This window comes from Chenopodium album, chromosome 10 (genome assembly GCF_948465745.1).
Source record: "Chenopodium album chromosome 10, dcCheAlbu1.1, whole genome shotgun sequence".
Taxonomy (NCBI): domain Eukaryota; kingdom Viridiplantae; phylum Streptophyta; class Magnoliopsida; order Caryophyllales; family Amaranthaceae; genus Chenopodium; species Chenopodium album.
In genome coordinates this window covers 55,751,290-55,773,218 of record NC_137843.1, presented here as the reverse complement: position 1 = coordinate 55,773,218, position 21,929 = coordinate 55,751,290, and the positions used below count along the sequence as shown (strand labels likewise).

The following is a 21,929-nucleotide window of genomic DNA, read 5'->3' as shown; positions in this document are numbered from 1 at the left end:
TTTATTTATTTTTTTATTTGCATCACTTTAGATTGGACAAAGTTTTAGTAGAGTAATATAATATTTGAGTGAATAAATTATTATATTAATAGTAAGATGGGAACCATAAAAGAGAAAATATGTGAGAGAGAATAGATATTTTTATTATTTTAATGGAGACCGTAGAAGAGATAGATATGATAAAATGAGTTGAGTGGGGTTTAAAGTAAGAGAGAGAAATGATAAAATATAGTATTAAGTTATCAAATATTAAAGTGATGCATTTAAAAAAAAATACCCCAAAAAGGAAAGTGATGTAAATAAAAAAAAATACGGAGGGAGTATCATATGTTTCATAATACTTTATGTAAGAAGTGAAGGCCTGTTCACTTCATCTTAATTTCAGTTTAGTTCCTAATTTCCTTCTCTCACAAATATTTATTTCAGCTCTACTCAATTTAATTCAGTTCAGCTCCAATTAGTTCAGTTCAGTAAATGTGAACAGGATAATATTATAGTATTAATTAAACAAAGAAAATAAAACAAACAGGGACAAGAATGATGACGTTAAGTAACGCAAATTAATAAATAAAAAATTGAAAGCCATTTTCAATTACGTAAAGTTGTAAAATTATATGCATAGATTATGGTCCTAAGAAATGTCATCTCTCTCTTTATTATTAGAATATCATTATGTTTCAAAAAAAAAAAAAAACATCATTGGGTGAAGGTAGAATCATTCTAGTAATCTAGATTATACTAACCTATTTTCTTAATTATTGTACTCTGCACTTCATACTTTGTAGTAGTTTACTCCACAGTATTAACTAGCCAGTTTCTTTCCAAATCAAAATGCTCATTCTGGACTTTAGAGGCATGGCCCATGGACGTCCCAAAAGACTCCACTCTTCCTACTCGATTGCGCAACCGGTCCTTGTGGACTCCTCTCTTTTAAATCAATTGAAAGTTCTACGACATTTTATACAACAGTTGCATTTGACTTTTTAAGGTGGGATCGAATGATAAGAGGTATTCTAGTAACTCGTCCACAATTTGAAATCATTGATAGCAATTAGCAATTAATATCTTGTAGAAGTGTTGCACCTAGAGCAAGAGTTAGGTCTCTTAAAACAAATTTATGGGGAAGATATTTGATTTTTGAGACTTGCATCCAATTTATACCACTCTTGTTCGAAGATTGTTTGTCACATTTTACTTTTGTTACATAAACTTCCAACTTAGTGCGGTGGATATTTTCCAAGGCATATTTTGTGATAACCAATCTTGTATTTGATACTTATGGTCCTACTAACCATTACCAAAACTTTTGATACGACTTTCTATATTTGCTTAGATTTTGTTCACCCCTACAAAACTCTAAAAGATGTCACTCATGACCTTCCACAGATATTTCACAAATTAGTGTAGAGTCTGGTGTCATCTATGGTTCATATGGCGTGTATAGATCTTATCGACCCAAATCGAGGAGACGACACTCCTTTAATTTTCTATCAAGACTTTTTCAATCAGTGAAGTTGTATTTCAAAACAGACCTTGCATCATTGCCACGACAGTTAACAGCATCACCTAAGCTTAACCATTTCTTCTGAAGTATGTTATTTTCTCATTCAATACAGAATAAAACAGAAAATTGTGTGTGCTATTTTCAGGGTATCTTTATTTCATAAGTACAAGAGAATGAGCTCAACTGAGAGCAATAGATTATTAAGACACCAGTGAAGAATGAATTTCTCACAAAGCACTTACTGCACCTTAGCATTACTACCCTAAAGCCATTTTCAATCCCTAACATGCTGTGCAAACCATGATAGCCCTGAGATACAAAATACTAATAACTCTCTTTTACTATTGTACAAGTGCAACAACTTGGTCCTTCATCTCGCCCTCCCTCTCCTAACTTTATAGACTAATCATAGGACTCCACTCTTTGTAATTGTAGTTTGGTAAACAAAAAAAATGGCAGGACACTCAAACTTTACCGTCTTCACATTCATTTGCTTCCTTGAGGTGATGATTATGAGACCTACAACAAATAAAAATGGGATGAGAACTGGAAAGAATGGGAACTAGCTAACCTCAAAGAAATAAGGTGCACAAAGACCTGGAGCACATCATTCATCAAAAGATCTTCTAGTCTTACCTGTATTGCTAATGAGTGAATTTTTAATCTCCTTTTAAGAGTCTTCGGTGAATAAAAGTCATGGAAAACATGCATATGCACCAAAAAAGACTATCCCCGAATCTATTGAAATTAATTCTATATGTTGAGACCACCTCTACTAAATTACTTGTTTGTGGATATCTGACACAACCTTAGTGGCTTTCCTCACGTGATTATACTTCATAGCACTAGAAAGGGTAACCACCAAACTATCATAGTAAAGATACTCGTCCCCAATCCACACCACAAGAGCTAATGCTAGAAATCAAAAGAGTTTCAACATAAGTGTTGGGTAAACCAACATGGATGATTGCCTTTGCTACCATGCACTGTGGTGTCTCACGATGAAGGTATTTCATTATATTTTCTAATTGGGCTTCAAGTTCTTTTAAAGATTACAATTTGTCAAAAGCAGAGTGCATAAACCTGGCAGCAATGAAGGATCAGAGATGGTCTTGACTCTAGAACTAAAGCCCTACATAAGATATTGGTCATGAGAAAATACCTACACCTCTTCTTCTTAGATAAAACTAGGATACACACAAAATGATAGATTGATGAGCAGGTTTCTTCCTTTGATTCCACTTTCTTTCGGTGAATAAAATGAAGTTCAGCAGCCATATACTTCTAAATTTCACAATCATTCAACAGTCCAATAATCATTCAACCACCATGACCAATCACAAAAATTAAACTCATCTTTCGTCGAACCACCAAGCTAGGCGATTGATTACCTACTTGCTTACTGCTAAGCTAATAGGATACTTGATAAAATTTCAAATCTGCAGGAGAGAAAGCAAAAAAAGAACTCCAATTTTTTTTTGGAATCAAAGAAAGTCATTCAAGGGTAAATTTAGCATTGTCATACCAAAGAGAACAGTGATTGATGCCAAGACCATTGCAGGTTAGTATCATTCCTTTGAACCTGGCAAGGTATTCCTGGATTCAGGATCAACATCAATGGATTAGCCATACCAATTAACAAACATAACCCACACAATAACAATTAACACAGAAAGCATATAATTTTGTTTAGTCTCAAATAGCAAATTAAAGAGTACAGATAACCTTACCGGCAGAGAGTACTTATCAATCTCATAATCCCCACTTAGATCATATTCGAGTCGTTTTGTAGGATCACTCAAAACTGACAAATCAAAACAGATTAGCAAAAGAAAGAGTGAAAAATGAGAATTTAGCAGAAAGCCAACATACTCAAATACATTGAGAAATAACGGTGAAAATCTGAAAAATAGTCAAGAAAAATTTCCTGGAATTCAAGAGATGATTCAATCATGACCACTAGTCCAAGAACTTTGGAAAAGAAGTAGCAGAACACATTGTTTCAAAAAAGCAAGACCACAGAATGAAGCAGCCATTGGTTTTGAAAGGAATAGTAGTGAGTGATCACAAATTTACAATGGACATACATTTGCGTTGATTGTGAGGAAATTTTCCTCTTGGAAAGAAAAATAACATAATAACAGTCCACGACATCAATAAAATGGTGGTACCAGTGACAATGAAATCACATAATTATAACAGAATGCAGCTTCTCTCAGCCAACTTAATCACAAATGAATTATATATTTCAAATAACATAAGAAAGTTGCACTATAAGAGAATCAAATGATCAATGAAAAAGAAATACATCTGTCCATAAACAGTACAATTGGGATAATGTCACAGTCAAATGCATGAATGGATTGGTGGTTTCAAATGTTCAATTCCAAGTACCTTGTTAGTATAATGTAATTAGCATAGAGAATACCTCTGTAAGCTTCGTTAATATCTTGAAATTTGGCAGTAACAGCACTATCGTCCTTGTGCTTGTCCGGATGCCATTTCTGTGAAATCAACGTTGAATAATGTGAGCATAACAGCACAACTAAATTTTGAAGAAAAAAACTGCATAAACTCAGCATTGCCAATAAGCTATCAAAATCAACCATTTTAGTTCTTCATAAAAGTGACAATATAGGATTAAACTCACCAAAGCGAGCTTTCGATAGCTTAATCGTATATCCTCGTCCGATGCATCATAATCAACTTCCAAAATCTTGTAATAATCCTTTGTCATAATTAATCCCAGTTAGGTAACATCTCACAGCAATGACAACCCTAAACTTAAACGGAAGTTAAATTTCAGATTTGTAACAACAAATATGCCAAATTTACACAAACCCAATTTCACATTAAATCAAATCAAACGAAAAATGCAGCAGAAAATTGAAATTAAGTCAAATATGAGGATGATTAATGCCCCAACAAAAAAACCCAGTTCAAGAAAGATTCACGATATGTGCTTATCATTCTAAATTCCTTCCTTTCTTCACCCAAATTACACAAATTTATACATTCTTGACCTAATTTACATCAAATTTTGCAAGAAAAAAAAATTCAGATAAACCCCGGAATAAATTGAACAGCTTACAATACAATTCCATTAAAAATCTTACTAGAAATATATAATTTCATCAAACCAAGAACATTAATTTAATTTTTAGAAATGTAATTAAATTAAAATGCATAGAATGAATACCTTGTAAGTGGTGGTGTTAGAAGAAGTGTAATCATTGTGTTCCATCTGAAGAAGAGATTATGTTATATTCTAAATCTAATAAAGTTGTAATCTTTACACACTTCATTTGAGAATTTTTACTGCGATTAAATTAAATTATTGTTCTTCCCGGAAAAAAAATAAATTAAAGAGGTAATTAAATTAGATTTGTAAAGAGGAGGAAAGACAGAAAAACGCAGGATTTCTCAGGGATTGTAGCTTTGCCTGTAAGAGGTACTGAAGAGAGAAGATTTTTTTTTTTTTTTTCTTTTTACAAATTCTTTCTCTATTAATTATTTTTTTTTTAAAAAAAAAACCATTATCTACTATACACGTGCGGCGCATGTTGCTCCAATGGCTTTTTTTTTTTTTTTTTTTTTTTTTTTTTTTTTTTTTTTTTGACATGTTGTTCCAATATGAAATATTAGAGAAAAAATGTTACAGAGAAATTTTCTCCTCTCTTAATTTCAGCTAATAAATTCTAATACAATAAGGTCTAATACGAATACGACACATCAATAAAATCTCCTTCATATTTAATTGTATTTTGTGTTATTAATTCATTATCCTCTATGCATGTTTGGTGGATATTGCTCCAATCTTAATTTTCTTTCGTTTCCTTGATGAGAGATTGAAATACAATTTTTTGAAAAATATTGCAAATAATATAAAACAGAGATATTTTAATTCCTAATTAGCTGTATGGATATCCCTATTATTTTTAAAATTTGCGTATTGCATACCTGTTTCATATCCATATCCAACTTTGTACCCATCCTTACGCAACTTGGTACAAGTATACAAGTAAAATTGAAATTTACGGCAAAGATAAGGTTCGGTTAAGTACCCACATCCCAACCATGACGTTTGAGGCTTAATTTTCATTTTGTGCAGAGGATAATCAACAGTTTCAACTAGTCAACATGGTTCAAGAAAAACCAATTATTTAATGCAACAAGAAGTCTTTAAGTAATCATTAATGTCTTACTGATGAGTAATAAAAGGCCAGATAATTAAGATGCCACAAATATCACATTCAATGGCTTTGCATTACAAGTTTAACCTAATAGACCATATATTATAGACTATTGTCGACGTTCAAGAGTAATGTATTCACAAAGACCATGCAAAGAAAAAGGAGTATAAGGTTGGTATCAATATGGCTCAGCAAGACGATAACAGCAGATCATGGTTGCAGCCTCACAAAAGCTTTGCTTAAACCAGCAACAGCATCATATGTTAAAATAACCACAGTTCACATTGTAGCTTCTACTTCTGAATCAGACTCTGCAGGCACTGAAGCAGTATTATTGTTTCCACCTCGTAGACGAGTAGATACATTGTCAATTGCAGCATTCAGTTGGCTCAATTTGGTATTGAGGGTTTGTCTAGTCTTCTGATTTTGTCCAAACAAAAAAGGAGTTTCAGTATTTGTGTATGTAATTAAGATGCCTCAAGTGGTATGTCTAGCCTATATAGTAAAACACATACCTCCAGGCCCTCATCATCATAATACATTGGTCGCCTAGCTTTCCGGAAACCATATTCATCTTCATTCAGCAGAGATCTTCTGATCTGATTGCAAAAAGAAGCCAAACACCATGATTCCTTTCACTTTTTTTCCCCTTAAACAAGACAATATGAGAACAAACCTATCATTTGGTAAAAGCAATTACTAAACAGCATACACTAAGTAGCAATGAAGGTCCCAAGAATCTGCACTCTGAAACTAGTCTCCCAATAGAATAATCAAAACCACCATAAAACAATTATAATTGATCTGTTATCAATTCTCAAAAGTTCTTTGACTCTTCAAGTTCTTATCCACAACATTGAACAGTAAAGCAGTTGCATACTCTCCATTCCAAAAGTATGTCTTTGCTCCATGGAAACTTCCTTCAACATGTGGCACTTCATCTGAACCAACAATATGGACACCTGACACTACATTTTGGACCACGCATTTTTTCATTATATAACTGGGTCTAACAACAAGCATACCCATGTCCGCAACAGACAGTATTAATCAAGTCTAACACTGTGCTAAAACAGGTTTCAGGGACTCTTAATTTGATCAAAAATATGGATCACTCTAAGATAAGGTTCTTTTCCCAAATTATCCTCATCCTATCACTTTTTCACCATTTAATGAGTATTTAATTATGGAAGCAGTAAAAGACATCTCGGTCAAATTATAATATGAAGTATTTACTTTCTTCCTTGTTTTAGGAATATTAGGATTCTTGAACAGGTGACTACAGCTGTTTAAACCTTAAAAGATATTTATATAGAAATTTAAGTACATAAACAAGTACATAAAACAGTTATAAGAAGTAAAGTAACAGCTAATTCCTCACATATTATAAGTACATAGAGCATAGCTGTGCTAAGTTCCTACATGTTTTAGTTCATCAATCACTTACTGTACTAAAATATATAGGTAAGGTCAACTGCAATTTACATTTACATGCAAAGAGCTCTTATGTGGGAATTAAAGAGTTAAGCAGTTAAACCTTAAGTGCAAAAGCCAAATCACCTGAGGAGCAAAAATATATGCCAGAGTTCCACAAACTGCACCACCAAGAAGAAATCCAGCAATAAAATCACCACCTCCTCCACTTCTTTCAGAATCGCTGTGCATAATTGAGTGAACAGCATAAGGACACAAAAAGAAAGCTCTCCTTCAATCTAATGAAATGGGGAAAGGGAAGCCACCCAATCATATTTTGTATTTTTTTTTAAATTCTACCCACAGTAAAACCAACATATGGTGAAATATTTGACACATCCCTGAGCAATGCACCAGATCAAAACACCTACAGAGTACTATACTCCTGTTTTATGAAAATGTGACAAATTTTCTTCTATGAAAAAACCTTGTCAAACTGCGAAAAAACAGTCTTCTGAAAGAATTTAAAATGAGAGTGGAGTTATTCTAACAACGAGAATTTTACATTATAATCCCACAGCCACTTTAACAAGTTAATGGTCAAAGTCAGCAAGCAGTGACAGCCTATTATTCAGAAGTAAAGGAGTATAGACTATATAGGTCAATATAGGCAAGGTTTACAATCCGTATCCATTTTACAACCAATTTCTCCATGACTAAAATCATTATTACACAAGGAATTGGGACCATAATTACAAGTTACAACCATGGTGAAAGCAAAGTTACTTATGTATTCTCTTCTCAGCTTTCATTTCATTTTTGGGTGAGGGATGAAGAAGACGCAAATAATGGGCAAAGATGTAAAGGTCAAGAGTAAACCTGTACTGAGCACGACAAGCAAGCTTATGTTGCACTTTTGATCGCTTCGACTTTGTTGGCATAGCAACTATTGACATATTTCCTAAGGAGGTACATTTTGAGAATGGAAGCTCACAAGTCTTGATATTAGATCCACCTTTGTAATAAAGAAAAGTAGAAGGCGCAACATGAGCTTTTATTAGTTGTGACAATATAAATTATAGGAATGAAACCAGTGGCATATCATATTCATCATCAATAACTAATGCCAAGAGTAAAAGATATATCAAGGACATTGTTAGTAAGATGACAGACATCATATATCATACTTGTATTATATCAACCTTGCAGATTTCCATCACTTATCTCCAGGACAGATCGAAATTCGAGCCATCCAGGAAACATATTAAATCAACCTTCCATCATTAAATTCTAGAACAAATCAAAATTCAAGACATCCAGAAAACATATTAAATCAACCCAGCATCATTTATTTCCTAGACAAATCAAAATTCAAGACACCTAGCAAACAAATTAACTCAACCTTGCACATCATTTTCCCAAACACTTCATAATTATGCATACCACATAGTGACACAATTCCCTTCACTCAATCTTAGGCTCTTAGCAAGGGTAGTATAGCAGAAAATCAATCACAAATTTTTTCCCAGGCATTTTAAAATAGTATACGAGACTAACATCTCCAAACACGAGGCTAATAAGCGAAAAGTCATATTTACAAAGCAGATCCACAAAGACAAAGACCAAAAACTTTCACATACGAATACACTTCAACAATAAATACTCCACAGATTACAATACTGCAAGTCCACAATCCATTGTAAGATAATCAGGTCTGAATTAACTCCATTCACATTACATATACCCTAATTTCAAGAAAAACTGCAAAAATTCACGAAAAAACCACTCATTTCTAGTACAAATAAAAAAATTCAAGCCATGCTCACAATTAATCAACTTATGTACATAATTAAATCATGATTAAGCAATAAAGTAAACTAAGAATGATTAATCTGTCATCATTTCACCATTTTTAGTTCGATGTTTCGGATTATCGAAAAACCTCAAAATTTCCGCCAGTGAGTTGCAGTGAATTGATTAATTTTTGCAGCAAAAGTAGAACTGAAAGGATGATTGAGAAGCTTATAAAGAGAGTAATGGAGGAGAGAGAAAGAGAGATTACCAGAAATAGCAGAGGAAGAAAGAGAAATCGCCATTATTAGTGAGAAAAAACACAGTATAACTTCGGGAAGAGCAGATGAGTTCAGGTGTAGCCGTGTAGTGTATTGTTGATTTGTATAGCCGTGTGGCATGTAGGCCATCGGATAGAAACTCATAAAAATTAATAATAATAATTTTTATTATTAAAAAAAAAAAATTAAATTAATTTTGAGAGGAAATATTGGATATTATTTCAAAAAAAAAAAAAAAAAAAAAAAACAATTCAAATACTTTATCCGTTTTCTTGTCAAAAAAAAAAATACGGAGTTCATCTGTTTATTTTTATTAGCAACATATGAAAGCTACACACGTAGTATTAGTGTCTTATTAGTACATAAAGTGGTGGTACAATTATAGGTCTAGGTGAGCAATGACATTGTCATTGCTGGTCCGTGGCAAAATTAGTTTTTATTATTATATACGAATTGATATAAATGGTAGAGTAGTAGTTTAAGAGGTCTATTTCCATGGGTGGTCATTTGGGGCGATGGGTGGCTACTCACGGTTTCCACATTAATGACATACAGAGTATTATTTTGCATTTGTGAAATGATGATTAGAACAATTTTCATAGTGTTCAAAAACTATTGTGTGATTTGTTTCATGTGATTGAAGGAAAAAAATTTGAATATTGATAAGCTTATAAGAGTGTAGCAACAACAGCCTCGTAGCCTACAACATGGATGAAGATCGATTCACTCCACCTTCGGGATGTTACTAGGTTAACGCGGAGATAATGGTTGCGAAAGACAGCGAAGGCTTGATTTTGTTACTAGCGGAGAAAATATTCCAGTGATTGATTGTGCCTGAACTTTGTAGACTATGAAGCTGTTTTGTTGCATGCTCTTGTTCAGCTAATCTATACTTGTATACAAATTGTACACTTTTGCTCTTATTAAACGATCAATAAAATAAATTTATCACGTTAGTATCCAAATTTCAATGATCAAGTGTAGTCATTATTAGATGCTCAATTGAATATAGTTGACCAACTGGATAAAAAAGAACGGCACGTCTCAGGATTTTGGAGACAACCAGAGAATTCAATGATATTCTCATCTATTTTCCTCACCAATGAGAAGCCAGATTGATTACAAATTCGAACTCAGAAAATTTCAGGCAAAGATCAGTAGTCGTCTCTACAGATGACAACATGCTTCCCAAAACATGCATTTCCCGTTGAACATATGCCCTACAACAGGCTGCATCTCAAGCCCGGTTCCAACCCTTTCTATACAAGCTGCTACTTTTCCACTAGTTCTTTGTCTTTGCATTATTTTTGGGTGGGTGAGGAGAGATATGGGGGAAAGGATCTTGGTACAACTATACAAGTATCATATACATTGTGTTCATTTAGTTATCCCAAACAATGGTCATCTGAGCAGAGGTCCAAGCAAAGCCAAGATCAGAAACAGTTCAGCTTGCACTCCTAGCCACTGGCAAGATGAGAGACTCGTCGAATCAGAATACAGCATGAATATTCTTGGTGCGCGACTTACCAAAAATGGTTTGTAATGATAATCTTTAACACTTGTTACAGCTTAGTCCTACAATCTGGCCTTGCCCACAAGCGCCAGTCATTACTAACACTATTCTCCACCAGTACAAACTATGTATAAATTCCATCATCCTCTACTTTTTACTCAGAACAAGAAAATATTTCAGAGACTTATTTTGCTATCTTGTAAAGAAAATGTTAATTGAAGTACATTAGACAAAACTAGACAACAATTTTCGGTACATAGAACATCAGTTTGGATCATTATGCATTTGTGGACTGTGACGGCTACTATTCTCTTTATATACAAAGAGCCGTGCTTATGCACCATCCAAGAGAAGATTAAAAAAAAGACAGAAGGGATGGGGATTTTTGAGTAAGGGCAGGGTAAAATATCAACAAATCCTGTGGGGTTATGAACATGAGGCATTGGTCCTCTCAAAAACCCATGAGAAGGATCAAGTATATGACCAATTGATTTGCCATATGTGAAATAAATAATATACATATGATTACTGACCTGTCTACTTGCCTGGTGTACCCCTGAAAAGAAGCAGAGAAGTATTTGCCTCATGCCTTGCAGGAAGCGCCTGTTCCAGATTTGTCAGGGGCCTCTCAGGCCTCACCGGGCTTTCCTTACCCGAGAATGGAAATGCAAGGGAAAGAGAGAGAGAAGCACTGGCATCTTCATCATCTTCCTTTGAAGATGGTATGTCAGGAGGCCTGTCAGGACCTTTTTTATCAACTATCCCAGCAAAGAAAGGCAAGACTCCTTTTCTTGACTGTTTCTTTTCAACTCCTAAAGCAAGTTCCAAGTTCGGAGATCCATCAGGTAGCCGATTCTCATTTCCTAACAAAGACGACACTTTCCAAGGCGATGAGTGATCTTCTGATGAGTTACTTTGAGCAGCATGTGGGTCCACAAGAAAGAAACATCTCTCAGCTGATTCTGAATTCACCAAATTTGACTTCCCATCAACAGCTTCATTAGATGTATTTTCAATACACGAGCTAGTGCTCACATCACGCATTTGAGCTGCAAACCTATCACTGAAAGCACTTGGAACACTACGTAGATCACAACCATATAGACCATCATCCTCTTTTAATCTTTTGCTGACGCATGCTTGTTCACTACCTTCTGAGCCGTCTTTCATTTCCGCCCACAGCCTCTTTTGGCATGGGATCACAGAAGTAGCTTCTATTGTAGGTTTTGATTCTTCATCTGAATGTCTTTTGGGTGAACATTGCAAGACAGGGAGGGCTTCCATGCTACCATCAACAGAAACATTTATATCCACAAACCCTTCTTGCTTTAATCCCTCCTTCCAATTCAAATTGACTTCATCATTCTTCCACACAGAATGATTCTTGTCCACTCGCCCCACACTATTCTCAAGTTTCGCCTGGCATCCATTTTCCTGTATGTTATTCACACACTGATCTTCTTGCTTCAAGTGATTCTCAGACTTTTCATAAATTCTGTTGCATACTGTATGCAGCACTTCCTGTTTTTCTATAGCGGAAGCAGAGTAATCTTCTTGCTTACTCTCCATAAGCACTTTGGAAGAATCAGATGAATTATCTCGTTTCTCCGACACAAGATCTGACAGGGACTTCTTGGGTTCATGATGCTTTAAAATTACACAAGGGTCTTGCCGATTCTGATCTTCCTACATACAGTGGGGAAAACTAGTCAGGATTACATACAGAGAATCAGTACAACAAATTAAATAAAGGAGATGTATGACTGGAATGCAACAAGTGAAGATACATTATCTAAGTAAATCCTGCCAAAAGAGCCGAAAATAATGAAGAAAAGATCAAGGAAACCAAACATTACCAGAGCAACAGTCCGTGACACAGAGCATGCTTTTGTACCTAAAAATGAAGAACATTTTTCGGTTATTTTATCAAGGTCCCTTTGGCTGGTTGGTGAGCTCAAATTGGTCCGACCTACATTATATCCCTGGTCAGAACAATCTCCATTAGACAAACTGCCAGACTTTTGAAGAGATGACCCATCTAAAACTGGAGGCTCACATCTCGGTACAGCAGTATCATTGCCTGATACAGATAAGTCTTCTACTGCGGGCCTCTGCAAACATGTGTCCTCAGAGAGACAAGCAGCTGAAACATCTTTGTCTCTAGGGACCATATTTGAAACAGAAACAGAAATTTCAGGCCTCTCCAGAGAAGCATTTCCGTCATCTGAGCAACGTGCCCTCCGTCCACGGAAAACCCCCCACATAAAATATAAAGTATTCCAACCTGCAGAAGAATGGCAAATTACAATAGCACAACTCTTTACTACCTATCAAAAACAATTCTATGTAAAATATAAAGAGTAACCACCCATAGAAACAAGACAGCTCATGAAAAAATGTTAATAAGCGAAGAAACATAACAGATCAGGTCACAAATGAATGTAAAACGTGTTGCGTATTTTCTTCATAGGACATCAAAAATATAATTTTGCATTCTAGCATTTCACAACGGCAGCATCAACCCATCCTAAGGAGAGAGAACAAGTCACGAAATAACAGTCAAGTAATATACAACCAAGAAAGCGATTGTGGAAGAGGAACCTCATTCTGTCACTCAAGAAGTAAAGGACAGTCATAGGACATTACCATACAAATGTTTTTCACACAGAGCAGAGAAGATGTAAGCAAAAGTTTGGAATCAGCAAGGATCAAAGAAACAGTAAGTCTTTAAATCCAACAACTTACCCTAGGTAACGAGCCTTTTGCTCGGCAAGGCCCTGGGCTAACAACATATTGTGTTGTTGCATAAAGATTAGAGAGGTCAATCTAGGTCAATTTTAGGAACTATTGCCTCCAAGCAGTTAAGATTATACACATCAAAAACAATTACAAGATCACAATAGATCAAGATATGTAGACTTTGGGAACTTACGCTGTGATCTATGAGAAAGTTGGTTTGATGGAAATATAAGGAGTTCGACCCCATTCACATTGCCTTTAAGAGCTAAGTCATGCTTCATCATATACTCCAACGTATTCTTGTAACTCCTCATATAACTGGGACACAAGCAACAAAGGCATCACAATGAAGACCAGAGCAATTACATGTATAACCACAAAAGTACTTCAACTATGAATATAGAAGAAAATATGTGCTAGCACAAACCTCTCAAGATCTTTGGCAAAAAAATACAACGCAATGTTATCCTCGCGAGGGCCTGCTTCCTTGAACTGAATAGGCCACGCACATGGTCGAGATACTTCGTTAAAAACAATTTTCTGCGGAAGCTTACTCACCACTTCAAGCACTTTTCCAGATGCACAACTTGATAAATGAGCTTGAAACCCACCCCAGACTTCTGAAAGTTTTCCATTTCTATGTATCTCAAAACCACCTCTGCAAAAACAAGCAAGCATCTCATCAGCAAAATATAAGATAAAAGAAAACAAAGCTAATATCAGCCAAACATTACGAAAGAAGGCCTGAGAAAAGAGCTCATACTGCCAGACAGCCTCTTGTTCAGGGATGACTGATGATGTGAAAACTGAGTCTTCTTCAGAAGAAAGGACAACATCAGCAGGGTAAACTTTAAACTCCTTTGCAGTACCAACAGATGTATGTTTGAAAGAGTTTGATGTATTGCTGAAAAGTCCTGCATCCCTTGCATGAACTGCTTCCTCAGCGATTAAATCCATCGGTTGATTTAGAACTGCATCTCCTTCCTGATTTCCTTGACTAATTGCCACTGACAACTCATTAAGTTTCTCAGGTATCTTATTCTTTTTAAAAATGTGCTGCTTTTTTTGCATTGCTGCCTCAATAGCAGCCTTTAACTTATTTTCTTCATGCATCCCATCTTTTACTCTCGACAGGTAAACATCTGAGGAAGCCCCTCGGCGATTTCCACTAATCAAAGCACCATTAACACATTGTCTAGGGCGACCTAAATTATTTTCTAATGCTTTTTCAGTCTGATTGTCATGCCCATCTGCCTTGGCCCCGTTGGTGCCAACAAGGGATGCGTCAGCAGTCCGCAAAGAATTTAAAGCTGGCCCGTCCTTTAAGCTGCCATGGCTGGGCTTTGCTTCGGCAGAGCTACCAGTTCCAGATCCCCTGATACTTGTCCCTGATAACCTCTTAGCTTCACCTGATAAAAAAAAACCTAACTATCAAAAACTTAAAGAGGAAAACAACAAAACTAGGAACATTACTGGATTTCAAAGTACCTGAACTACCCATAGACTCTGGTGACTTGTGAGCCAAATTGCAGGCCTGCTTCGATAAACTAGTCAATTTTCCATCAGATTGAGCATTCTTGTAATCTCGACTATTGCTTACAGAGATGTTTTCAACACGAGGAAGACGCTTGGAAGAATTAGCTGCTGATTGAACAGGAAAAGAATGGTCTGATTTGATGGAGTTTTTTCTTTCAAATGAGCCACGATCTCTTACTTGCTTCTGACCTTTCAATTCCTGAACGGGAGCACACTTTGGAGACAGCATTTTGACTTTCGGTTCAGTCAAACTAGAGCGTCCTAATCCTTTAAAAGATGTAGATTTGCCAATCAATTTCCCTAACCCATCTTTTGCATCAACACCACCTTGCCTTGGCTTTTGAACAACTTCTTCTGACACCTTTACAGTTGCCTTCAAATTAGAGGAGCCAAAGGAATTTGACTTTGCGAAATTACCTGGAACAAAAAGCAGGTAATCAATACTATATAACCTAAAAAAAGTTGTTATAAAAATGATGATTACAATCATAAAAATTTAGAAAGAAAAAAAAACAGCCAAATCCACAAGCGCATGAGAAGTTACCTTTCAGGATGTGAGAATTTTTGGTAGGAGAACGTGTACTTTCCGATGAATCCCCAGCAGATTCAGTGCCTGTTGAATTTGTAAGCTTTCCTCTTGTCTTATCCATATTCTTCAGTGAACTATCCCTAGAAAGCACAGGCACTCGACTAGGACTTAATGCAGTTGGCGAACCTGCACTTGACTCAAAAACCTGCTTTTTTGCTGTTGGACCAGCTTCAATGCTGTCTTCAGACCTCTTTGCCGATAGTTGTTTACTAAGACTAACAGTTTTCAATTTACTACGTTCACTTAAGGAGTCCTTATTATCCATCTTAGTAGAAGGGTCTGAATTTACAGAACTTGTCCTTCCAAGAGATTTGCTTCTTTCAGTACTACCTAACTTTATGGGCTCCTGCCTCCGTGCTTCCAGTTCTTCATTATATTTGCATTCTTCACAAAACCAGTCACCTTCTGGAACTTTCTCAAGCATCACGCGCATGCAATACCTAGTTCGAGAAATTGATACAAGTTAAGATGTAGTCAATACAGCAGTTATCACCAGATCAAAATTGAAAGAAGAAAAGCTTTAAACATACGTGTGTTCTGCACCATCACTGCACCTACTACATACAGCTAGCAAATCTTCACGGCCAGCATCACCACAAATATCACACACCTTCACCTGTCATATTCCCATTTAAATGAACTCTGAATTAGTCTGGCAAAAAATCAAGAACAGAAACTAACAAGATGTGAAAACAAGTATTTTCATGTTGTAAAGAAAGCAAGACAACCTCATATAGCCAATTGCATACAATGAAAACAAATGGTTAACAATACAGATATATAAGAAAGCAACCTATGAACATATGCAATGGCCATATGAACTAATAAAATGCTAGCTTCCTAGTACTGTGCTTGAAATTATGCATTCGATCAATTCAATGGACAAATGAACAAGACACCACCAAGAACATGTTCAGGCATGCCTTTTTGCTTTAAAGAGAAATAAAAAAGGCATTGTACAAGCATATGCCTATCTATAATCTGTTAAACCAACAAATATAACAGGCCTCCAGGTCAATCAGAATATGGCAGTGGGAACATTGTAGGTCATAACAACCAGCATTCAGCAGACTGAGCCATTGATAGGACCAGCATACAAGCTTCCATACTCCACGGGAAATTAGTTATAAGAGAAACAAGCAGGTGTAATATGGTTTAATGCTCTCAACAAGGATGACTGAACTAGATTTATCCAAATATTGTCATTTCTAAGGACGTTAATGTCCCACTAGGATGATTAGCATAAAATTCTTGGACAAATTACAGTTGGAAAAAAACACCAATGTTGTAAAATTTTAAAGTAGATGTTCCCCAGTCAAGTAGTTTTACCAAAAACACCCCTTTCTAACAGTTTTCAAGGAGTAGCATTGGTGGAACTGAGCTTCCCTCCCGGTTTCAGGGGATCTTCTCCTTCACCAAACTAAGCTTCAAAAGGAAAGAAGATACCTATAATGCAAATTTTCAAGGAGTAGCATTGGTGGAACTCATATGTGCCAAACCCCATTCTATACTAGGGTGACTACGAGAGGCAAATTCAAAATAGAAGTGAATCAACTCAAAACACTCCTCAATTAAGTTCTAGTGAGTCATATGACTCATATCATACCAAATTAATTAAATTAAAAACACTCTGTTTTATGTTCTTAATACATTCCATTTCTGATTTATAATGTTCTAAATATATTCTGTTTTTGTCTGATTCATAACGTTCTTAACATATCTACTTTATTCCAACAGGTCGATAATTTCTAAACAGGAAAAGCAGAGTTTCATGCGATAATATGCCCTGAATTTTCTTTCCAGCAGAACATATTAAATGACAGCTAATAAATAAAATGGCAAAGAGAATAGTGTAGTAGATCATGAAAAAGTCAGTATATTTTAACAGGATAAAAATCTCAAAAAACTTTACTTACATCTTCTTCCTCAACATCAGATTCATCAACATCATCTCCATGAGATGTTTGCAAAGAAGATTCAAACTTTTCATCAGATTCCATTACATCATTTGACTGCATGACCTTCTCATTCTGGCCATGAAAACTGTCACTAGGTGATGCGGATAATCTCTGAATAGTAGCTTCTGAAGATTGACTATTCTTTCTAGATTCAAGATGCCCGTCTTCCATATCATAATCCAAACCTGGACTCCCAGGGTTATTCCTCAAATCAACTGCCTCAACTCCTTGACCCAGATTGTTAACTAGACCATTCTCACATGACCCACTTCTATCATTTTTATCTGTACCTGAGCAAAGAACCTCATTCGCAATACTGGTTTTTTTATTAATAAAAGTGTCATCGTTGCCCTGTCCTAAACCTCTCTGGTCCCTCCTCCACTCAGAAGCCACCAAAGTGGAACTAGGATCCTCACTGTCATCAGCTGCCTGGCAAAGGTCAGCAGTTTGATCATTCTTCTTCAGCATCATAATAACTAGTTATGATGCTCAAAAGGTTAACAAAATGCTAAAACAAACGTGTCTTCGATAATTTGCTTTTTATAAACCCCCTTGCCTCAGTACACACCTCTCGTGTCCTCGAATACAAAATATTTCCTGAAAGAGGAAATGAGAAATCGATTGGAAATTAGATTAAAGTTAATAATCATGAATGTTCAAATAATTTTATATGTATACATATATATATATAAAAAAAAAAAACCCATATGCAAGCATATCAACAAATAAACAATACAGAAGAAAGGAAAGAGGAAGAAGTCATGTGTATGGAAACTGAGGAGTTATAATCTCGAAAAATTAAGTCAGAGCTTAGAAGCCTCTCCATTTCACAGTTCCATTTGATTCCTAAAGATACACCATTTTCCCTTGTATAGTTGTATGTACACTTGTTTAGTTAAAATCTAAAACTCCGATGCTATATTTCATGAGTACAGCCAGCCAAATATAATAGTGAATAATAATAATAAATAAATAATTTTTTTTTTAAAAAAAGGACCCATCATGCTAGTGATTGACTACCAATGTCATGCTAAGAGCAGCATCATGATCCACCCCTTCCCCAAAAAATATATAATGTAATGACCAACACAAAATTTACAAAGTGAAACCCTGTCATAACCAGATGCAACCATGGAACAAGACTGTAAATTGTCACTTAAAGAAAAGAATTTCAACAGCAATGCTGTTGAAATCTCCTGAAGAAATGCTTCATGTTTCCAAATAAGCATGGCAACTTAACAGTAAAAAAAAAAGTCATTAGCTGGCACTCGCATTTTAGAGTTTGTTCTATGTAGAAGAAATGCAGAGCAATCTCAATCAAACCAATCCAACAAGTCACCATATTGAGCACAATAATATCACCAATATAAGCTAGTAGATGATAGTAACAACAACAGTGAAGGATGATAATATAAACTGTCCAACTGAAATTCCAGAAGTGAAGGATAAAACACTCTGAAAAACGAACAAAATCGAAACGGTCAGATTACAAACACCAGCAATCCTTTCATCTTCTCCTGTCCCCCTAACCATCTTCCCTCACTGAGATTTCAGTGTGACAAGCTGACTGAAGCGCGAGTTCAATCGATAACTCATAAGCGCTGCAATCCGTGATGATGCATGTCATAAAACCCACAACAGATATACATCAAATTCTACAATCCCAAATATGAAATATAAAATACAACGCATGAAAATAATCAACAAATTCAAAAAAAAAAACTAATCATTTCTTCAACATTATGACAAAATCATGTTGCACGCCTAAAAATCAATCATCCATTAACTAATCTATCATCAATCTAGAAGGCCATAAGCAACAAACCCTAATTAACAATTACATCAACACTCACAAATTTGAAACCCTAACCATAAAAAATCAATCGATTTTACCCAAATTACTCACAAATTAACCCAGTAATCACAAAAATCAATCAATCAGCCCAAAATCACAGCACCCTTAAACTAAAAAATCATCAAAAATCCAAAAAAAAAATTAACACAAAATTACAAGTGAAAAATCAAACAAAAAGATCAAATTAAACCCAAAAAAAACTAACCTTAAAAAAATCCAAAGATCGCCCATGAAAAAAGGAGACAATTAAAGCGGCAATGTCACCGGCCGCCGAGCAGAGGAGAGAGAAATTAGGGCGTGTTTGGTGTTGCAACTGAAAATTCGTCACCGACTATATTTTAAATTTATAAATTTTATTTATATTTATCAATTTTTATTAAAAGTATTAATACAAAATTATTAATTTTAAATTAAATTTAAAATTTATTCAGAGAGTTCTAAACTTTCTCTCTCTAAAACTTTCTCTCTCTTTCTTCCAAGTTATGGAGTTGGGGATTGAATCTCTCGCTTCAACAAAAAAAAATGGGGAGGGACTGCTAAGCGAAATGAAGCAAAATTGAGGGACTAAAAGTGAAATTATTGGAAAGTTAGAATGGTTTAGATTTGCAAATTCTGGAGATTTATATAGGGACCAGTTTTTTCGCGAGTGTGGTTTACACGTGTGGCGGTAAGGGTTAGGGTTCAGATGGATTCAGTCGTCAGTTGCCCAGTCAAGGGTCTTTCAAAATTTATAACACCTTAAAAAAAAATTATGAATATTTTAAAAATAGAATAGGAAAAAAGGAAAAAAAAAATGTTATTTCCTCTGTGTTTTTTTAATGTGTTACACTTTGATCAACACATAGTTTTAGGCAAATTAATTGACTTGAATAAAATAAGAGGCAAATGGGATAGTTGGAGTATTAAAAAATTGTAAAAGAAAGATAGTGGGGTTAATAGTTTATTGAAAAGTAATGAATGTGAGAAGAAAGATATAATAAAAAAAAGTAGTAGTGTGTTTGGGTGGAGACCATGAGTGGAGAGATATATAATATTTTAATGTAGTTTTTTGCCATAAAAGAAAGTGTAACACTTATTAAAATACGGAGAGAGTTTTTTTTTTTTTTTTTTATGAAATAAAAGAAAAGGTTGATTGAACTTTTTTTTTTTTTTTTTTATGGAAAAGGGCCCTATTAGACTGGAGCCTCTCACAAATCCTTCCGACCCGAGTTAACAGGCTATGTACTTTGGGAGTGGAGGGAGAAAGGTAAGGGAATCCCCATCCCAACATACCTCTAGTGGGGTTTGCTCCCATAATCTCAAGGTTGATTGAATATAATATTGTAAGAGTAAGATTCATCTCGATAGATATACATACTCTGTATTAACATAAAAAATAAAAAAAATAAAAAAATTTTAAAAAAACATATGGAGTATAAAATGTCGATTTTATGTAATAACATGTATGTGACTTTAAATCCGTGATTTCTATGTTTCATAGTATTTTGTAATACCATAAGGTTGAGTTTTGCATTTTTCGTATAATACGTATATGAATTGTGATGCAATTTTTATTGATATTTTAAAAAATAGCAAATGTTATGGACTTATGGTAAAAGGTTTTGATATTTTTCAAATATCAATTTATTTTTTGGATGAATTTGTTAAAATTTTGCATTAACAAATGTAAGAGGTAAAAGGGGATGTACATGGCACTTAAAAGTAATTTAACAATATTAACTTCAGTTTATGCGCAATTTTTCTGTGAATTTTCAAACCAGTGTTGTCAAAATAGGAAAAATATTTATTGCATCTTATTAAGCCTTAAGGGATGCATGTATGCATACTACATACATCAAAAACGTGTAACATCCGTTACATAAGGGTTATACTTTCGTGCAAACTTACCTCAAGGTTCATGTTTTGATTTTTCATTCAACAAAAATGTGAATAGATCGAAATAGGAGTTTGTTGTTGAAATAACTAGTCAAATTAAAGCCATGAGAGCAATGGTGCAGACAAATTCAATCTCATCATTTTTTAAAACTTGACCAACTATAACGCCTTTAAGTTAAATGAAATCCATAAATTAAATGATATGTTCTAGTTGTTCTATTTTATGAGGGTTTTTGTGATGGTTGTTAATTTGTTATAACTAAACAATTGACATTTTTGTATTTCATTTGCAATAAATAACCTTTAATACTATTTTTAATAAATGGAACCACCAATTTGGACTAAATGTTATAGATAAGCAAAGCATTTGACGCCACTCATTTAGTCCATTCGAACTCCATTCAATTTACTCTACGTCATTTTTTTTTTCATTGCACCTTTAAATCATCACTCTTTTTTTTTCATATGACTTGTTGAGTTGTGGATACATCCATCTAGGTGATTATCTCACCTTTGCCAATACCTAAATATGGGAGCTTCATCCAATTGATCTCAACTATGTACAAAGTGTATATAATACAAAATAGAGTCTTAGATGTTAAATATATGGTTTGTGATATAAATTTGCTCTGTTAACATACCCGAGAGATCATCCAAATTTGCCTCGAAGACATTAATCACA

At 34.8% G+C, this 21,929-nt stretch overlaps 3 protein-coding genes across 7 annotated transcripts; all 3 read right to left on the bottom strand.

The window, feature by feature from the left end:
- Positions 1-1,605: 1,605 nt before the first annotated feature.
- Positions 1,606-5,024, bottom strand: LOC145564198 (uncharacterized). 3 transcript variants are annotated; one of them, XM_081624529.1, is made up of 6 exons: positions 4,704-5,024; positions 4,155-4,287; positions 3,933-4,008; positions 3,235-3,308; positions 3,030-3,100; positions 1,606-2,023 (listed from the first exon to the last, which is right to left on the bottom strand). In XM_081624529.1, the coding sequence occupies exons 2-6, from the start codon at positions 4,239-4,241 to the stop codon at positions 1,969-1,971; spliced, it is 363 nt and encodes a 120-aa protein (XP_081480655.1). In that variant the 5' UTR covers positions 4,242-4,287; positions 4,704-5,024; the 3' UTR covers positions 1,606-1,968. The 3 variants fall into 3 exon arrangements, with proteins under 3 accessions (XP_081480655.1, XP_081480654.1, XP_081480653.1); XM_081624528.1 differs by having other exon boundaries at positions 1,607-2,023; positions 4,155-4,282; XM_081624527.1 differs by having other exon boundaries at positions 1,608-2,023; positions 4,155-4,232; positions 4,704-5,023.
- A 716-nt stretch (positions 5,025-5,740) lies between these two features.
- Positions 5,741-9,324, bottom strand: LOC145564197 (uncharacterized). Its single transcript, XM_081624526.1, has 5 exons — positions 9,173-9,324; positions 7,990-8,125; positions 7,258-7,354; positions 6,213-6,296; positions 5,741-6,117 (listed from the first exon to the last, which is right to left on the bottom strand). Exons 1-5 carry the CDS (start codon positions 9,309-9,311, stop codon positions 5,977-5,979), a joined length of 597 nt encoding a protein of 198 aa, XP_081480652.1. The 5' UTR covers positions 9,312-9,324; the 3' UTR covers positions 5,741-5,976.
- Positions 9,325-10,193: 869 nt separating this feature from the next.
- Positions 10,194-19,993, bottom strand: LOC145562586 (protein PARALOG OF AIPP2-like). Of its 3 annotated transcripts, none has more exons than XM_081622906.1 (11): positions 19,578-19,993; positions 17,476-18,114; positions 16,090-16,175; positions 15,515-15,999; positions 14,923-15,387; positions 14,198-14,843; positions 13,862-14,092; positions 13,628-13,752; positions 12,552-12,979; positions 11,229-12,381; positions 10,194-10,646 (listed from the first exon to the last, which is right to left on the bottom strand). In XM_081622906.1, the coding sequence occupies exons 2-10, from the start codon at positions 17,986-17,988 to the stop codon at positions 11,233-11,235; spliced, it is 4,128 nt and encodes a 1,375-aa protein (XP_081479032.1). In that variant the 5' UTR covers positions 17,989-18,114; positions 19,578-19,993; the 3' UTR covers positions 10,194-10,646; positions 11,229-11,232. The 3 variants fall into 3 exon arrangements, with proteins under 3 accessions (XP_081479032.1, XP_081479033.1, XP_081479031.1); XM_081622907.1 differs by lacking the exon at positions 10,194-10,646 and having other exon boundaries at positions 10,870-12,381; positions 12,552-12,664; positions 12,752-12,979; XM_081622905.1 differs by lacking the exon at positions 10,194-10,646 and having other exon boundaries at positions 10,870-12,381.
- Positions 19,994-21,929: the final 1,936 nt, after the last annotated feature.

Coding starts and splice junctions, on each gene's coding strand:
- LOC145564198 (XM_081624527.1), bottom strand. CDS start 4,748: ATGGAACACAATGATTACACTTCTTCTAACACCACCACTTACAAG. Junction 4,009..4,154: donor GCTATCGAAAGCTCGCTTTG/GTGAGTTTAATC, acceptor TTGATTTCACAG/AAATGGCATCCGGACAAGCA. Junction 3,101..3,234: donor TTGATAAGTACTCTCTGCCG/GTAAGGTTATCT, acceptor TCCTGAATCCAG/GAATACCTTGCCAGGTTCAA.
- LOC145564197 (XM_081624526.1), bottom strand. CDS start 9,311: ATGGCCTACATGCCACACGGCTATACAAATCAACAATACACTACACGG. Junction 8,126..9,172: donor TTCTTCCTCTGCTATTTCTG/GTAATCTCTCTT, acceptor TTTATTACAAAG/GTGGATCTAATATCAAGACT. Junction 7,355..7,989: donor GCTTGTCGTGCTCAGTACAG/GTTTACTCTTGA, acceptor AATTATGCACAG/CGATTCTGAAAGAAGTGGAG.
- LOC145562586 (XM_081622906.1), bottom strand. CDS start 17,988: ATGATGCTGAAGAAGAATGATCAAACTGCTGACCTTTGCCAGGCAGCT. Junction 14,844..14,922: donor AGAGTCTATGGGTAGTTCAG/GTACTTTGAAAT, acceptor TTTTTTTATCAG/GTGAAGCTAAGAGGTTATCA. Junction 14,093..14,197: donor GAACAAGAGGCTGTCTGGCA/GTATGAGCTCTT, acceptor TTGTTTTTGCAG/AGGTGGTTTTGAGATACATA.